Source organism: Protomyctophum parallelum (assembly GCF_964188405.1).
Source record: "Protomyctophum parallelum genome assembly, chromosome: 1".
NCBI classification, from domain to species: domain Eukaryota; kingdom Metazoa; phylum Chordata; class Actinopteri; order Myctophiformes; family Myctophidae; genus Protomyctophum; species Protomyctophum parallelum.
The window spans coordinates 15212176-15228821 of record NC_139697.1 but is presented as its reverse complement, the minus strand read 5'-3'; the positions used below and the strand labels follow the sequence as shown (position 1 = coordinate 15228821).

General features: G+C 44.3%; 1 protein-coding gene across 4 annotated transcripts; it reads left to right on the top strand.

Annotated features, from left to right (window-relative positions):
* Positions 1 to 2218: 2218 nt before the first annotated feature.
* LOC310872031 (solute carrier family 25 member 32-like) lies at positions 2219 to 15636 on the top strand. Of its 4 annotated transcripts, none has more exons than XR_014570334.1 (9): positions 2219 to 2526; positions 4085 to 4447; positions 9113 to 9263; positions 10332 to 10417; positions 11529 to 11674; positions 12409 to 12522; positions 12766 to 12911; positions 13101 to 13310; positions 13365 to 15636. XR_014570334.1 is itself a non-coding variant. In XM_083783704.1 (9 exons), exons 2-8 carry the CDS (start codon positions 4111 to 4113, stop codon positions 13225 to 13227), a joined length of 1107 nt encoding a protein of 368 aa, XP_083639830.1. In that variant the 5' UTR covers positions 2219 to 2526; positions 4085 to 4110; the 3' UTR covers positions 13228 to 13276; positions 13331 to 15636. The 4 variants fall into 4 exon arrangements, 2 of the variants coding, with proteins under 2 accessions (XP_083639830.1, XP_083639829.1); XR_014570335.1 differs by having other exon boundaries at positions 13101 to 13284; positions 13408 to 13445; XM_083783704.1 differs by having other exon boundaries at positions 13101 to 13276; positions 13331 to 15636.
* Positions 15637 to 16646: the final 1010 nt, after the last annotated feature.

Below are 16646 nucleotides of genomic sequence, written 5' to 3'. Positions count from 1 at the left end.
TATATGGTCACACCTCGTGACATCACGCCTCGTGACACGTCATGTCACCATATATGGCCGTCTCCATATATGAAGATCACGACACTGACCTCATCAAACCCTGGCTAGCCATAAATGGAGAAGACTGGACTTTTTTTTGTACAGGGGCAGTTTTGAATTGCAGCCACCCGTAGGTGCTCTTTGAGAGAGGTTTTGAAGGAGTTAGTGGCATAGGAGCGAAATTAATTTAAACACTTGTTTTAGCCGAATCTGTGTTGCACGTGGTTTGTTGAAACTCGTGATTGTGGACTTTGTTGACATTAAGGAAGTATTTAGACAGGTACATATCTTGGTGGTGTAGCGAATCTTGTAGACCAGGCCCATTGTAAGTGGCTGTATACTCTGTTGTCAACCCTGAGCCATTCCAGCCTATCAAAATTGGAAGGGGTGAGGTGTGTTCTGGGAGTAAGGCCAAGTATAGGCCTATAGTAGCCTGACCAGTTTGTTTTGGGAAGTCTGGAGCCTTGTTTTAAGGGCCTTTGTGGTGCTGTGGTATACCAAGAGGTGCATGTCGAAGAAACCTTGTACGAGGGCTCCTGTTTAGGGTCTTCAGGTGTTTTTGTTGACCAGTGAGGAGATCCTGTACATGAATCTTGTTCTTTGGTTGACTTTTGTTTTGTTACGGTACATTGCATGGTAGCCATTTTATCACAGGAAAGATTTATCTCCAGCCAGGATGGAAGCTATAGGTATAATTTTACATCTTTATGTTGTGTGAAAATATATTGTCACCCACTTTAACTGAGAGGCCGTCATCAGCCTTGCTGCTTACTATGTCATCCAAAGAGAATGGATTCAGGTTTTGGTTTTGCCCAGGTGTACGATATGAAGTGATACGATTGAAGTCGGACAGCATCTTAAAGGTGCTTTTATCTTGTATATGCTGCCTGCGGTTCGAATCCCTGTCTCCTGGGTTGTGTGTGTTTATTTTTTAAACCAAATCACACTATTTTCCTACCAAGGTTGGCCCTATTTTCATCAGTGCTGCTAATTAACCCCTATTCCTAAACGTCTTAATTTGCCTTTTTTACTACCGGTATTTTGAAAAACATTTTTGAATATTTCAAATAGCTGATCTACAAGCTCACAATGTATTGATGTAGATTGGCTAGTTTTTAAATAGTAAAAAGAAAAACGTTTAGGGATAAGGGGTTTGGTTTAGCACTGACCAATATGCAGATGTACTTTTCAACCAGTAGGTGTCACCAGGAGACCACATCCCAACTGCAGATGGAGGCTAATGGCTTTATACATGGTATTGGTATGACCATGACTCAGTCCTGTCCTGGGGTAATAATATGGTGTGCTGCTTACGCAGGCTTATCTGATACCCCCCGCACCCTTCTAACACATCGAAAACACATGTCCCTGCCCTGCTTATGATGATTGATATAGTGATATTGTCCTTCTAATGAATGTTAGTTAAGACTCATTGAAAACAAGTCACTGCATGGTGACTGATTTGTCTATCCCTCCAATCTAATGCGCGTGAGGGATAATATTAGTTATTATACAAAGTATTGGCCATGCCTGTATAACAAAACAAAAAAAGGTAGACACTACTTTTGCAGTGGGTGTTCATTTGGTTCTAAAAAGATGCCCACCCAATCAGAATGATAGGCCTACACTACAGCTATTCTTTTTAGGTATTGGCAATTTTCCCTTGTGATTGAGTAGATAGTGGTTGTTAGTAAGCCTATTTGTTTTAGGATGTTTTAGCCTATTACAATGTTAGCACAAGCACAGCAACATTAATATATCAGTACTGGTTGTAGGAACGGACGGTATTCTTTAGTATTTCTAGGCTATTAAAGCTCTCAGACATGGATTAGACAGTATTAGTTAGGACCTGGTTGTATGTATTTATAATAGAAAAGGAACGGAGGGAGCACACTCAGCACAGTGACATGCAGTTCCTTGTCTAAACTTGTAAACAACAAAAGTGGGGTGGGCGCGCGTGCACGGTGCCAGAGAGCATCATGGGATTGTTTGTGTCCATGTAAAAATAGCGCGCTGAGCGCGAGCGCCAGATCTACACATCATCGCCTCTCTCGGCTCGCCGTCGTGGACGCTGGGTGATGATGTGGAGATCTGCGCTGCCCTGAGAGAGCACGTGCTCTTGACGCTCGCCACAGTAATGTTTTTTTTGTGTGTGTGTTTGCGTGCTGGTGGTACAGACTGGTGCTGGTGGAGGAGAGTGGTGGAGGTCATGTCTGCTCTGCCTCTGGACCGACCACTGACTGATATGCGGCCCGGGAAACAGGTCAGGCTAGTCGGCCGATTTATCCGCATCGCCACTGGAGCCCCGATGCTGTCGTGACCGTTGTCCCCCGAACCTGGAGCTCTAAACCTGGACCCCCAGGCCAGAACCGCACCCCCCGCCCCGGGGACCCCCCTTTAGTCCTGCAGCAGACCACCACAGCCTGGAGTGGACTGGACTCCCCCCTCCCCGCCCCCCCCCACGCCCCGGAGCCCTGCAGTGGACAGGCAAGCACATGTTATGTAACTTATGTTATGATGACTGTGTTGTTTATTGTAGGAGGAATTAATGGATTAATAGCCTAATTAACGAATTAATTAATTTAACGATGTGTGTAAAGTGATATTGTGTGTTTTGGTGCTGCGATGTCTGGCCACCTCAATGTGAAATTGTCAAGTCATGTTTTTTTTATGTGAAATTGTAATGTACGCTATCTATAGGCTATGCTTTGCAGCTTTGGGGAACAACATCGTAGCCTATGCATGATTTTAACATGCGTGGTAGTGGCCTAGTGGTACTAGTGGTACAACATTGTCATATACATTTATATTGTTTATGCCTCAAATGACTGGCTAGCTTTATTGTGTAGCAGTAGCAATTGTTGAAATAGGCCTCAAATCATGTTGTAGGCATAATTAAGTATGCATAATAAGTGTACTTTTACATTATTTTAAAAGCATAGGCTGTGTTTGTTTTACATTGTTTTGTAGGTTCTTTACATGTTCTTTGTTGTTATTATGTAATAAGGATAGGCATTAAAGCTATAAGCTTCTGCCTAAAAAATATTTTTGTAATGTCTAACTGAAAAAGATCAAAATAAACCATTCATTCATTTATTTAACATTTTGGATTTTATGTTTTTTACCAATTTAACATTGAGGTGCCCAAGACCTCTATGGTGCGTCTTTTCTCTTTGAGTGTTTAGGAGTCTGTCCATCTATCCAGCTCTTTAGTGAACTGAAAATACATGTTCAAGTCAGGATACAAATTTCACCCAATCAGCAGAGAGAAACTCATACAGGAGTCAGGAGGATACATTCTCATCAAGAATTGACCCTCATAAGGATGGGCTCGCAGAACGCCATGTTGTAACCAGACAATTTCACAAGACTATTATAAAACACCAGGGAAATGATGTGAACTTAGGTGTTAGGGTTAGGGCTTTTGTAATGGCTTTAATTGTACTGTCCCAAGTGGGCAAGAGGAAGGTGTGTTATACTGGCCCAGAGGGACGGTCTGAAAATGGTACTTCCGGACCAGCGGGCCATTTATAATGTCTGTCTAAGCTATAGGCATATAACCACGCCCGCCAAAGAAAGAGAGAATCCCCTGTGTCTCAATGGTGGACTGGACATTTTAGAAACCTGCCCACCAATGACATCATCAGTAAGGCGGATTTTGTCATTTCAAACACGATTTGAACCTATTTTATTTTTCCTATATTCCACTATAGTGTAGATTTTGACCCAAAACAAACATTAAATGACATTGACAATGAATGGAGAATTTACATCATATGTAGACGAGCAAATAGGCTCTCCTACACAAAGATTACATTCCCATTAACAATGAAGCAATACACAATTAGAGCAAATAGACATTGCTACGTTATGTCATGATGATGTACGATGATAATAGCGCCAACTCACTACAAATGCAAATCTAGTATATATCTAATCTCTCGCTCTCACACGACGTTTGGGCCTCTGTGGCCTTCGTCAGGCATGCTTTAATCACATGCACAGACTCTGATTCTGGTGGTTTTATTATTTATTGTCGTGACAGACTGGAGGAAGAGGAACCACGAGGACATGTCCACTAGGCAGGAGCCAGAAGAGCCTGACCCAATGCTCCGCGGCGGGGAAGCCCAGGGGCCACTACTGCCACGTGGCGAGGGCCCTGGGGGGCCAGTGGCGGGCCCCGGGGGGACGCTGTCGGGGCCAGGAGGGGCCTCGGCGGTGGCCCCGGCGGGCCCCAGGGGGCCAGGAGGGGCCTCGGCGGTGGCCCCGGCAGGCTGGAGTGCCAGCGCGTCCCTCAGGAGCGTGCTGACCCACGTCCGCTATGAGAACCTGGCGGCCGGCCTGACGGGCGGAGTGATCTCCACCCTGGTGCTCCACCCTCTGGACCTGGTCAAGATCCGCTTTGCAGGTGTGTGTGTGTGTGTGTGTGTGTGTGTGTGTGTGTGTGTGTGTGTGTGTGTGTGTGTGTGTGTGTGTGTGTGTGTGTGTGTGTGTGTGTGTGTGTGTGTGTGTGTGTGTGTGTGTGTGTGTGTGTGTGTGTGTGTGTGTGTGCGTGTGCGTGCGTGCGCATGTGTGTGTGTACTAATATTTCTATACTTCTGAGGGCCAAATGTCCCTAGCACTCTCATGACTGAAGTAAATCCACCTACCACCACACAAGCTGATCTTGCGGGGTAGAGCCATTGTCTTAACCCATTTCGGCCCGAGAACGATTAAAAGAATGTCTGTTTGAAAATGACAGTTTTCTGATAAAGATTTGTTTCAGTCGTTCTTCGATTTTTCAAAAATAGCAGACCTACAAGCTCGTAGCGCTATGAGCTTGTAGATCTGCTATTTTTCAATAGCTAAAGCATAACATTATGTTATGCTTATGTTACCAATGTTACCAAAAGGGGTTCCTGCCCAAAATGGGTTAACTTGAACAATGGGCTGTCTGGAGGTGTGAATAGGCAGAGATAGTATGACTAAAATCATATTTAGAAAATGTTTCAGATGGAGGAAAAAAAAGAGATGATTTGAATCGAATATTTAGAGAAAGTCATGAAGGGGAACCTTCTTCATTTATGGGCAAATATAATCAACTTCAAAATCTGAAAATGGCTCAGATGGGTCTGCCTCCATTTTGATTTGGTTTCAGTCCATTATTCGGTCTGAAAGCCTTCTCAGTGCAGCAGAGACAACCAAGACATTGTCACCGGACCCCTGAATGCGAGGATAGCGATTCAGGGCTAAAAATAAGTAGTACAATTCTGAGAGGGAGACAATATAGTTATAGTGCTCAGTGTGAACGGCCATGTAGGCTTACAGTGAGGAAAAGATTCAGGTTAGGATTTAGCTTTTAGACTAGACTGTGTGTGTGTGTGTGTGTGTGTGTGTGTGTGTGTGTGGCTGTGTATGTAGTGCATGTGTGTATTTGTGTCATGCTTATTGACATTCTATCCTGCATTCTCGCCTACTTTAAACATGCAGGACATTACAGAGCAGGGCGGGGCTTAGGGGTCACAGTTGATTGTTATGCCTGGCTCGTAGTCTATACAGTAGGCCTAGTTTTCAGCCCTCCAGAATAATCATATTTGAACTTCATCTGTGGACCGGCCCGCCCCGCCCCACCCTCAAAACCATGTTGGTTGAATACCACTGTGCTGACAGAACCCACAGGTTGAATACCACCGTGCTGACAGAACCACTCACCCATGAGTTATGATTCTACTAAATGTGTGTCATTACTGTCAGTATTCATGTACTGTACATACCATGGATCTGACAGACACAGTGTTGTTTCATGATTGACTGCCAGATTTACAGTATTTCGCCCACTGTTCTCCCCTTTCCAGGCTTTCTTCGTTTCCGACGTTCTGTGCGTGGTTCAATGACTGTGGTTTGTTGTGGCCTTCCTGCTGTCCAGCTCATAACATTAGTAGCTGTTGTCGCTTCGAGGCTGCTGGTGGTAAAGCTTGCTCGCTGCGGTGCGGAAACCAGCCCTTTCGCGATGCGCGTGGCATAGGTTAGGAGGCATGTGTGGCTTAGGCAGCGTGTGTGGCAACCAATCAGGACTAGGCATTCAGTATGACTAGGTGCCAGTGACTATGACTAGGTCGTCTACATTTCATGAGCTTTCATCAGTCAGGTTTCACCCGACAAAAGACATGGAAGGTAAATTTAAGAGTTGCAGCAGTGCTGCAGTTTTCAAGGTGTTTGTTCCAGATATGTGGAGCATAAACAACGGAACACTAAAGTACTTCTCCACGTTTAGTTTAGATTGTGGGGACAGAAAGCAGACCTGAGAGGACTGGATGGTCCATGGCATCGCAGAAGATCATCTGTTCTAAACAAACTATGCAATGCTTTATAAACCAACAGCAGTATTTTATTTAAAGCATTCAATGCTTTAAAAAGACACTGAGTCCATTACAAACAGTATTCAGGTCTGCTGGAGCTGAATATACTGTTACAGAGTGAGAGACGGCAGCCATCTTAAAACCACCCCCTGTGTGTGTGTGTGTGTGTGTGTGTGTGTGTGTGTGTGTGTGTGTGTGTGTGTGTGTGTGTGTGTGTGTGTGTGTGTGTGACACGGTTTGTGTGTGTGTGTGTGTGTGTGTGTGTGACACTGTGTGTGTGTGTGACTGTGTGTGTGTGTGTGTGTGTGTGTGTGTGTGTGTGTGTGTGTGTGAGACACTGTGTGTGTGACACGGTGTGTGTGTGTGTGTGTGTGTGACACTGTGTGTGTGTGTGTGTGTGTGTGTGTGTGACACTGTGTGTGTGACACGGTGTGTGTGTGTGTGACACTGTGTGTGTGTGTGTGTGTGCAGCATGAGCGTGCAGTGTGCACACTGCACACGCACACATAGTTTTTGTGTAAACATGTTAAAGTTTATGGACGTCATAACTTGTTCAGACCTCTACTGACAGCCAAGCATGCAAACACTGTGGCAGGCGTAGTATAGGAGGGTGTATGTGTGTGTGTGTGTGTGTGTGTGTGTGTGTGTGTGTGTGTGTGTGTGTGTGTGTGTCTGTGTGTCTGTCTGTCTGTGTGTGTGTGTGTGACTGTGTGTGTGTGTGTGTGTGTGTGTGTGTGTGTGTCTGTCTGCGACCGTCTGCCCGCCCGCCCCCGGAGGATATGAGTTTGGCCAATTTCTGCTGACACACCACCATCGAAATCTCATCGACACACGAGAGTAAAACAATAAAGTTACAAAATAAAAACTGTTCATCAGTTAAATAGTGAAGTTATATATAAATTAAATTAACAGATTTAAACCAGCATGTTTTACATACTGAGGTTTTTGTGCCATGTTTCATAATATAGGATTGATGTATTAAGTGATTGCATAGAGATGATCAAATGATCATCATGACTCAACATGTGATCGCAAGTACAACTGCTATGTTTACAGTATGTTATGTTTACAGTGAATTTAGATTTGTTTACCCATCAGCCGCCAATAGTGACGGGTTCACCCATATTTACTGCCAGGGTTACTCTGTCTAGATTAGAACAGTCTGCAGCCAATGCCAGCGTTTTTTGACCCACAAGACCCACAGAATAGTTTGTTCAATGACTATGTAAACACCATAGTGTTGTAGACTAGGAGAGTGGTGTCATTGAGAGGGTAGAAAACAGCACTCGAGCGCTGTTCATGCAGCACTGGAGTCTGGAGAGTGACAAGGTGGAGTTTTAAACATTGTTTTCAGTGAGGGCGGTGCAGATATCAGCAATTGTTGGCATGTGTGCAACATGGCAATTTATTCATAATTATTTATTTTTAAAGAAGAATTCTTCATCTTTTCCTTTTTCTTTCTCCTTTCTTTTTCAAACTTGAAGTGAGCTGTGAGCTCACTGTCATGTTTGAACAGCCAACGTATTTTGGATAAAGTGGTTAAAATGTGATGCTAGCCTGTATTAACACATTTTGCTGGGAAGCCCCCTCCTCAAGGATCCCTCAGGGGTCCGTGGGTCCGCGGACCCCACTTTGAGAACGACCACTCTGTATTAGGAGGCAGTCTATTCCAGAGACCGGGGAGAGCTGGCTCAGACTCGTATAGGCTTGCTCACCTCAGTTTATTTTTTCTTTGTACAGTCAGGAGCAGCTGATTAGCTGACCTCAGGGCTCTAGCTGGGCTGTTGCCAGTGTACATGTTCAGAAATGTGCCGCTGAGGAGCACACGACACAAAGCTTCTAAACTGAACAGGAAGCCACACGTTAGAGCGGTTAATCACCGCTCAAAAATAAAGCCCTGCAAAGCGAGTCGACGTGAGCCTTGTAGATCTTCTATTTTCACAATATTTCTGTGCTTGTCGTCAATGTCGTGGTCCCCCAGTTTAAATATGATTGCTTTAAGGGGGCTCGTGGCTTGAATATGTAAAGAACCACTGGTTTAACCCATTTTGGGCGGGCACCCCTTTTGGTGTTAACATCATGTTATGCTTTAGCTATTGAAAAATAGCAGATCTACAAGCTCATAGCGAGCTTGTAGGTCTGCTATTTTAGAAAAATCGAAGAATCACTGACATAGAAACATAGCTTTTTCAGGAAACTCTCAGGATGTAGAAGACATATTGAGAATCTGATCTCAGGTCAGAATGGGTTAAGTGACGCTTGGTTGGTTCCAGCGTAGAGGGAATTAACAGTAACTAGAGCGGTGCCCGTTGGGCACTGGCCTATACTTGCAACGATGCCCAGTTGGAAATACTCCCTTTTATGCCCAAATATGGAGTCTATGCAGATGTCAGAGAACAGATTTGTGATGTCAGAACAGGCCAGCTCCATATATGGAGCCCTGTCCAGAGCCTGGGCAGAGGCCTTTTGGGGCGGTTCTGGACAACCGTGGGTGCGTGGGTCCGGCCGACTCGACACCGGGCACTGCACTCCCCCCTGCGGTGCATGGTGTGGAACGCGTGTGTCGAATTTGAAGTCGGCGGGGCGAACGGTTCTCGAGTGACGTGGATTACAGACGTACACATATACGTATACACACAGAGACTTGGTGCATTTATAGATAGATGGAAGATAGATGTTATGTTTAGTTCTTATACAGCATGTCTGGTGTTGTTGTTGTTTTGCGTTCCTTCCAGTGAGCGACGGTCTGAGCGTGCGGCCTCAGTACGACAACATGCTGCACTGCATCAGGACCATCTGGAGGATGGAGGGGGTGAGGGGGCTCTACCAGGGCGTCACGCCCAACGTCTGGGGGGCCGGGGCCAACTGGGGGCTCTACTTCCTGTTGTGAGTATAGTACGAGAGTGTCTGTCTGTCTGTCTGTCTGTCTGTCTGTCTGTCTGTCTGTCTGTTTGTCTGTCCTACAAAGACAAACAAACCACACTGTGACCACTTCCTCAAACTGCACGGGCACTGAGGAAACGCAGTTATAATACTTCCTCTGGATATGGGGAACATGCACGTACACACACACACACACACACACACACACACACACACACACACACACACACACACACACTGTTGGGCACCGGCATGCTTGGGAACGATGACAATGCGGAATGCATACCCCACCCTAGTATGCAATACCCGTTATATCCGTTCGTTGTCATAGCACCCGTTTACTTCTAGTCGTGGTGCAATGTTAAACTTGCTCAACACTCCTGCAAAACCAACACAGCAGCTTACGGGTGGATTATTAGAGCCATGTTGTTTCAGTTCTGCTTTTAACACAATGAGGATAATTATAATCTCTGCCAAGAGATTGCATTGTCTGTCTGTCTGTCTGTCGAAAAATCGTGAAAATGCGGCACAAATCTTTAAATATATATTCTTTCAGAATACTTTTTTCTTTTTTTTGACGTCGGGCCTAAATGGGTTAATGCAAGTGGATGGGAGGAGAAATCCGGTGCCGTCTCTATTAATATATACTCTAAGCCATAGAGCCCATTAACCAGATTAGGTTCAGGACGGGCCAGTTGCAGGTGAATCACCTCAGGAATCAGGAATCAAGGGGCTGTGAGTTGAAGTGACTGTCAGTCACTGACGGCGAGGACGCGGTGTCATATTTCTTGCACACACACACTGTGTATGCATATTTCATATCTGTATGCATATTTCATATCTGCTGCTATTTGATATGTCTTTATTTGCAGAAGCGTACTCTGTGGAACACACTGTGCTCATTTGATATTTGACATTTGTTTACTCTTTATACCTGCTACTGGTGTGAATTTCATGTTGGAATTATACACTGCATTTGACAATGATACTGTCTGTCTGTCTGTCTGTCTGTCTGTCTGTCTGTCTGTCTGTCTGTCTGTCTGTCTGTCTGTCTGTCTGTCTTCTGTCCAGTTATAATGCATTGAAGTCGTACAAACAGGAGGGTCGTCTAACAGAGCTCAGCGCTCTGGAGCACCTAAAGTCTGCAGGACAGGCTGGTCAGTCACACACACACACACACACACACACACACACACACACACACACACACACATTGCACGCACGCACACACACATACACACATCGCACGCATGTACGCACGCACATCCGCACACACCCATCGATATCTTGCAATACCTTTTTCTATGTCAACAAAAGGTATCTTTCCTCCAAGTTGTACTGCTCTTCAATAGATTATTTGAATTTTTCGATTCCCTTTTTTTCTTTTCAAGCCTGCAACTTACACCTTTGACAAGCAGTACAACTAGGAGGAAAGATACCTTTTGTCTATATGGGTTTACCTGTATCACCAAAGAGCACCCACCCATCTAAGAGCCACTAACTGATCCCTGCAGCGCTTCCATCCCTCTTATTTTTAAACCTTTTTCTAGGTCTGTCTGTCTGTTGGGCAGACAGGACAGACAGAACAGAGAGGTGGAACATTACTGCCCTCTTCTGGCTGAGTTAATATTCACTGTTCAGAGTTCATCATTTCCGTGCTCTGACCAGTTCATTAAGTATGCCTGGTTTGCCTGATGGGTGGTGATCCAGCTGAACTGAAGCCGCCACCCACAGCTGTAGTTTTATGATATAGGGGGAGGGGCTCATAGTGTGCTGTCACTATATTACTAGCCTCGGTCCCAGGCTTACTTATCTGCAAAAAGAAAAGCCTGGTCACAACGTAAGGCAGAGAGGCTATCGGTGGATGTATCCTCCGGAACATCCATCAAATGTATTTCCCCCGGATAAGATATTTTCCTGACCAATCACTTGTTTCATTCACGGAGAATGTAAACCGATTTGTAAAGATCAACGTCATTTCCTTGGGCCAGGGTGCTATATTACTGTTTATTTCATTGGCCCGTTTGACTGTCAAGGGCTTAACCTTAGCAGATCTACAAGCTCATAGCGAGCCACCGAGTGGCGCGCTACGAGCTTGTAGGTCTGCTATTTCTTTTTTTAAATCGAAGAACGACTGACATAGAAAATAGAAACATAGCTTTAGCATAGTCAGAAAACTGTCAGGATGTAGAAGACATTTTTTAGAATCTGATCTCAGCTCAGAATGGGTTAACATGTGCACATCCTCTGTGTGTGTGTGGCCGGCAGGTATCTTGACTCTGTGTCTCACTAACCCGGTGTGGGTGACCAAGACTCGCTTGGTGCTCCAGTACTCCGACAGCAAGCAGTACAGAGGAATGATGGACGCTCTGTACCAGATCTACAAGTATGAAGGAATACCTGGACTCTACAGGGTACGCGCACGCACGCACGTCGCACGCACGCACACTGTGGCGGTCTGAAACGGCACCATTTAAATTGGTTGCTGGGGTGCCAGTCGGGGCGAGGCCTGACAATAATAAAGTATTAAATAAGAAACAGATTGAAGCGCTACAAAGGGTGTATGTACTCTCACATAAACTCCTACAAACTGTAGGAGTTTACAGTTACAGTAGCCATGCATTATAACTAAGGGATAATGCATGGCTAGGTGGTCATTGTTGATATAAACTAAGTAAGGGATAATGCATGGCTAGGTGGTCATTGTTGATACAAACTCAGCAACACAAGTTGCTATCATCCGATTCACTAAGCAACTCAGTTATGGGTATGAATACCAACCATTTGTCATTTTTGGCACATCTTTTGGAGGCGCTATACCCACACGCTTAGCTGTGTTGCTCATTTGTAAAGGTGACTAATCAACGATTCAAATGATACAAAAATACGATACCAATTGGTATTATAAAGTGGAGAAATATTGAACCAAAGTTACGTTTCCGAACTTTTGTTGCTGAGTTTATACATCACTGACAGGGTGATTAACCACCGGCCGACGTGAAGAGGAGGGCAGAACCAGTGTGTTCAAAATAAAATAGAAAGTTGTGCCTAACATTATTGTGTACGTTGTGTTGGTGTATTGTGTAGTGGTTCATTGTGGGTGTGTAACAGTTTGCCTTAACAGTGTGTATTGTGCTGTGTTACGCAGGGCTTTGTTCCCGGTCTCATTGGAACATCTCAGGCTGCTCTTCAGTTCATGATGTACGAAGCTCTGAAGAGAGAGACCAATAAATACAACAACATGCCGGCTGACGCACTGCTGGTACGCACACGCGCGCGCGCGCGCACACACACACACACACACACACACACACTTTACTTTTTCTAATTTTATCTCTCAACAATGTTTTTTTCTTTTTTTTAACGACCGACTCTTGTCTGTTACTCAAATTCTACTATACTTGTGGGGACATTTGGTCCTCACAAGTATAGTAATACACACACACACTCGCGTGTATGGCGTGTCCAACATATTAACAGCAGCATGATGTTTTGTATCACCCAGTCGCCGTGGGAATACGTGGTCATGGCAGCAGTGTCCAAGATCTTCGCCGTGGCGACCACCTACCCGTACCAGGTGGTGAGAGCCCGCCTCCAGGACAACCACAACACCTACGTGTGCATGAGTGAGGTCATCGCACGCACCTGGAGGTACCCCCCCCCCCCCCCCCCCCCCTGTATATTGTCTGTGTTTTTTGGATATTGTACTATCGTGATGTGTCATAAGTGTCGGCATTGGCAGAAACTCAAAATCAAATGAACGTGATCGGGACATCCCTAACGTGTTTGTGTGTGTGTGTGTGTGTGTATGTGTGTGTGTGTGCGTGCGTGCGTGCACAGTAATGAGGGTGTGTGTGGGTTCTATAAAGGCATGGTTCCTAACCTGGTCCGGGTTCTGCCTTCCTGCTGCATCACCTTCCTGGTCTACGAGAACGTGTCCCGAATGCTGCTGGGCCACAACCAGTGAGATCCCCCTGGCTCTGGCTCCGTACCAGTAACCAGTAACCAGTACCCATGTACAGAGGCTCCGTACCAGTAACCAGTACCCATGTACAGAGGCTCCGTACCAGTAACCAGTACCCATGTACAGAGGCTCTGTACCAGTACCCCTGTACAGAGGCTGTGTAACCAGTACCTCTGTACAGAGGCTCCATACCAGTACCCATGTACACTGGCCCCGGGACCGTAACCAGTACCTCTGTACAGAGGCGCCGTCAGGACATGAATAAAGTACGGGGAGATTATTTTCGGCATGACTCAACGTGGTTTGCGTATTAGCTTGTCTCGACACCTTGATCGAGTTGAAACTGAGAGCAAACTAAACTGCAGTTACTGCACTTTATGCAGCACAGCAAAATGGGACCGGTGTTTGACCACCCGCACCGGGCGGGGAATAAATAATTAGACCGGTCTTCCCCCAATAGTGCGGGGACCCCCTCCCCCTCCCCCCTCCGGCGCCTATGCCCCTGTAAGGTTCCTCAAGAGACCCCGTTAAGAGACCGTTAAGAGGGAACAGGAATTGTTCAAAACGCGACAACCCTTGTTGAGAACCACAGCAGTGTAAACTCACTTCCAGTGAATGTCACATAAGACACTGACCTACAGGTGTGTTTCCTCTGGAAAGTGCCCTGGGTTAATTAAGGCTCAGCTTTGAAATTAACTTTACTCATAAAACAACTATGTGGGAAAAAAGCAGCACTCCAAAATATAAGATGCAAGACTGGCTCAGATGCAATTCCTCATGTTTGTTTGAGAACGCCGGGGCTGGGTCGGGAGTCATTTGTGGATCACGGACACATTTGTATGTGTCCCTTTATTTGTTGTTGCACATTTTGTTTTATTTCAAAACTTTTTTTTCATGAATCCAAACAAATTCAATGATTATTTTTCTTCCCAGTTATTCCATGAAGAAATACAAATAAAATAAATTCCATACATTTAACAAGACGTAGTGAAAATAGCCGATCTACAAGCTCATGACGCTGCACGAAGCGACGTGTTGTGAGCTTTTAGATCTGCTACTTTCACTAGTTTGGGTCAAATATTTGTTTGATACGATCATATTTTCTTTTTACTTTGACCACTTGAACCCTATACCATCCCTATTCTGACGGGAACAATAGCCGAAAATAGATACTCTACTCACAAGCTCACATCGGCGTTCTTAGCTTGTAGATCAAGTTTACCAAGTATTGAGGTTTTAAGTGGTTAAATGTCTGACAATACACATTAACATGTAACAACTCGCTATGCACAATCTCCGAATGCTTATAGAGTCTGGAACTACACCTCCCGAAATCCGAGTAAGGAGGCATATGCCATTTCCGTTCACGAAAATATATCTTAAAATATCTTTACATTTTATTTTTGTATTTCCATTTCTGCTAAGCATCAAGCTATATATGCTTAAGATGATTTTGATTTACTGTATATTAGGATAAATTAAATTTGTGCGACTGTAAAGACGAAACGGAAGAGGTGAGGAGTCTCCACTTCCACTATATTTTACTCATGATCGGAGCTTCCTTCCGTTGCTCCAGAGTCCAGACTGTATGATGGAAGCATTTGAACGTTGCGAGAGGCAACAGTCTGGCAAATCGAGACTAACATTAACATGAATCCAACAACACATGATAGTTTTGTCAAAAAAGTTTATGGGTAGAATGTGTAGATATGTAGTGTGTGTGTGTGTGGGGGGGGGGGGTGTACCTCTTCATCTCTCTCTCTCAGCTAAGGCCTTGTTGACGTGAAAAACGTTGCTCTGTGCTTTGGATTGGCTGACTTTAGGTGTTTTCGTTTTCTCTCGCCACTAGAGGGGGGTGTTGTGTGCTTTATTCTTATTCTTCACATACATTTAGAGTCATTTGTCTTGTCACTGAGTCACTTAGCATTATTTGAAGTGCAGACCTTTTAATAAGTCCAGGCTCAAGACTGTCTTTAATCACAAGGACTACACTCCCCCGTGATATGGTTTATTTGTGTCGTTTTAAATCAGTGGCTCTCAGTCTGATCCATCTTCTAGACAGTTTTCTATGTTTCTATGTTTAACTTTTCATTTAGAAGTATCACAATGATTTTTTTTTTTTTTTTATGTTATTAATAAAGTGTTTCAGGCAATTATTTTTTGGGGGACCCTGCACTTGCAACATCCTCACAGCCTAGAGACCACATACACCAATGGGGCCCGGCCCATGCACAGGTTGAATTCCACTGTATTAAATAATGGCTTGCATTTTTTGTTTTTTACAGATTGTCTCTTTGTGCCTTAACGTGTTGTAATGTCTTGTTGTCCATTATGTTCTGTCGGCACTTTGGTCAACGGCAGTTCCCTGTTGTCTCTGAAATGTGGGTCATCAATAAATTAGATGTCGTTTGATTGTTGCATTAGAACCAAAATATCTGTCACATACTAACGGACTGTTAACGGCTAGTGATGATTGTACAGTATGTATACTTCACATTGGTGGGGACAAAGTACTCATTTTGTTTTACTTAAGTAAAAGTTATCAGTTACAAGTAAAACACATTTTTTTGACCAACACAGTGTGTTCTAATAGCATTGCTTTATTAAATAGTTTAGCTAGTGGTTTCTGCCGGACAGCGACGGTATATTTTTGTTATCAATTATGTTATCAATATGTAAAAAAATGAACTATTTTCACTGTATTCTGAAATAGGTCTTAAGTGGTTAATTCATAACGTACTTTTTCCTTGCTAGAAAGGTATAGTATCCAGTAAAGTTGGGTCCTTGAGGGGGAAATTATAGCTAGGAACCAAATGGACCCTTACGGGACTGTAACTCTGAAAGTGTACAAATGGTTCCATTTGTACATTCTCCGAGGGGTTTTTAGTTTTTACAATATAAATTGGGGTCCCAGAGATAGAAATGCCGTTAAATGGGAGTCCGTAGCTTAATGCATGTCAAGAAAATCGCTGCTAGATGGGGGTCCGCAGGCTGATAAAATGTCAATTTGGGGGTCCCTATAGCCTCCCTATTCTTAGGGGAACGTTTGCCAAACACTGCCGATCCACTTCTTAGAAACAAGACCTGTATTGTATTATTGGCTTTAATAACAAGTCTGTTAGATTGTACAATTAGTATCTATCTATCCATGGGAACAGTGGTCTGTTGGGCAGAGATAGCAGACCACATGTTTTCATTGACCAACCAGAAGTGAGTGTTCCACAAAGCTGTGTAATAAATGGATATAAAAATATGACTGTCTCTGTATGTACATACATGTATATAAACCAGTGGAACCATATTCATGAGTATCGTGTATAAACCAGTGGTTTTCAAAGTGAAGTTAAAACAATGTTTAACATAGCATCAAAATCATCTCTTTAACCCTATATTATATACATTGGTTATTAAGAAAGGGGTCA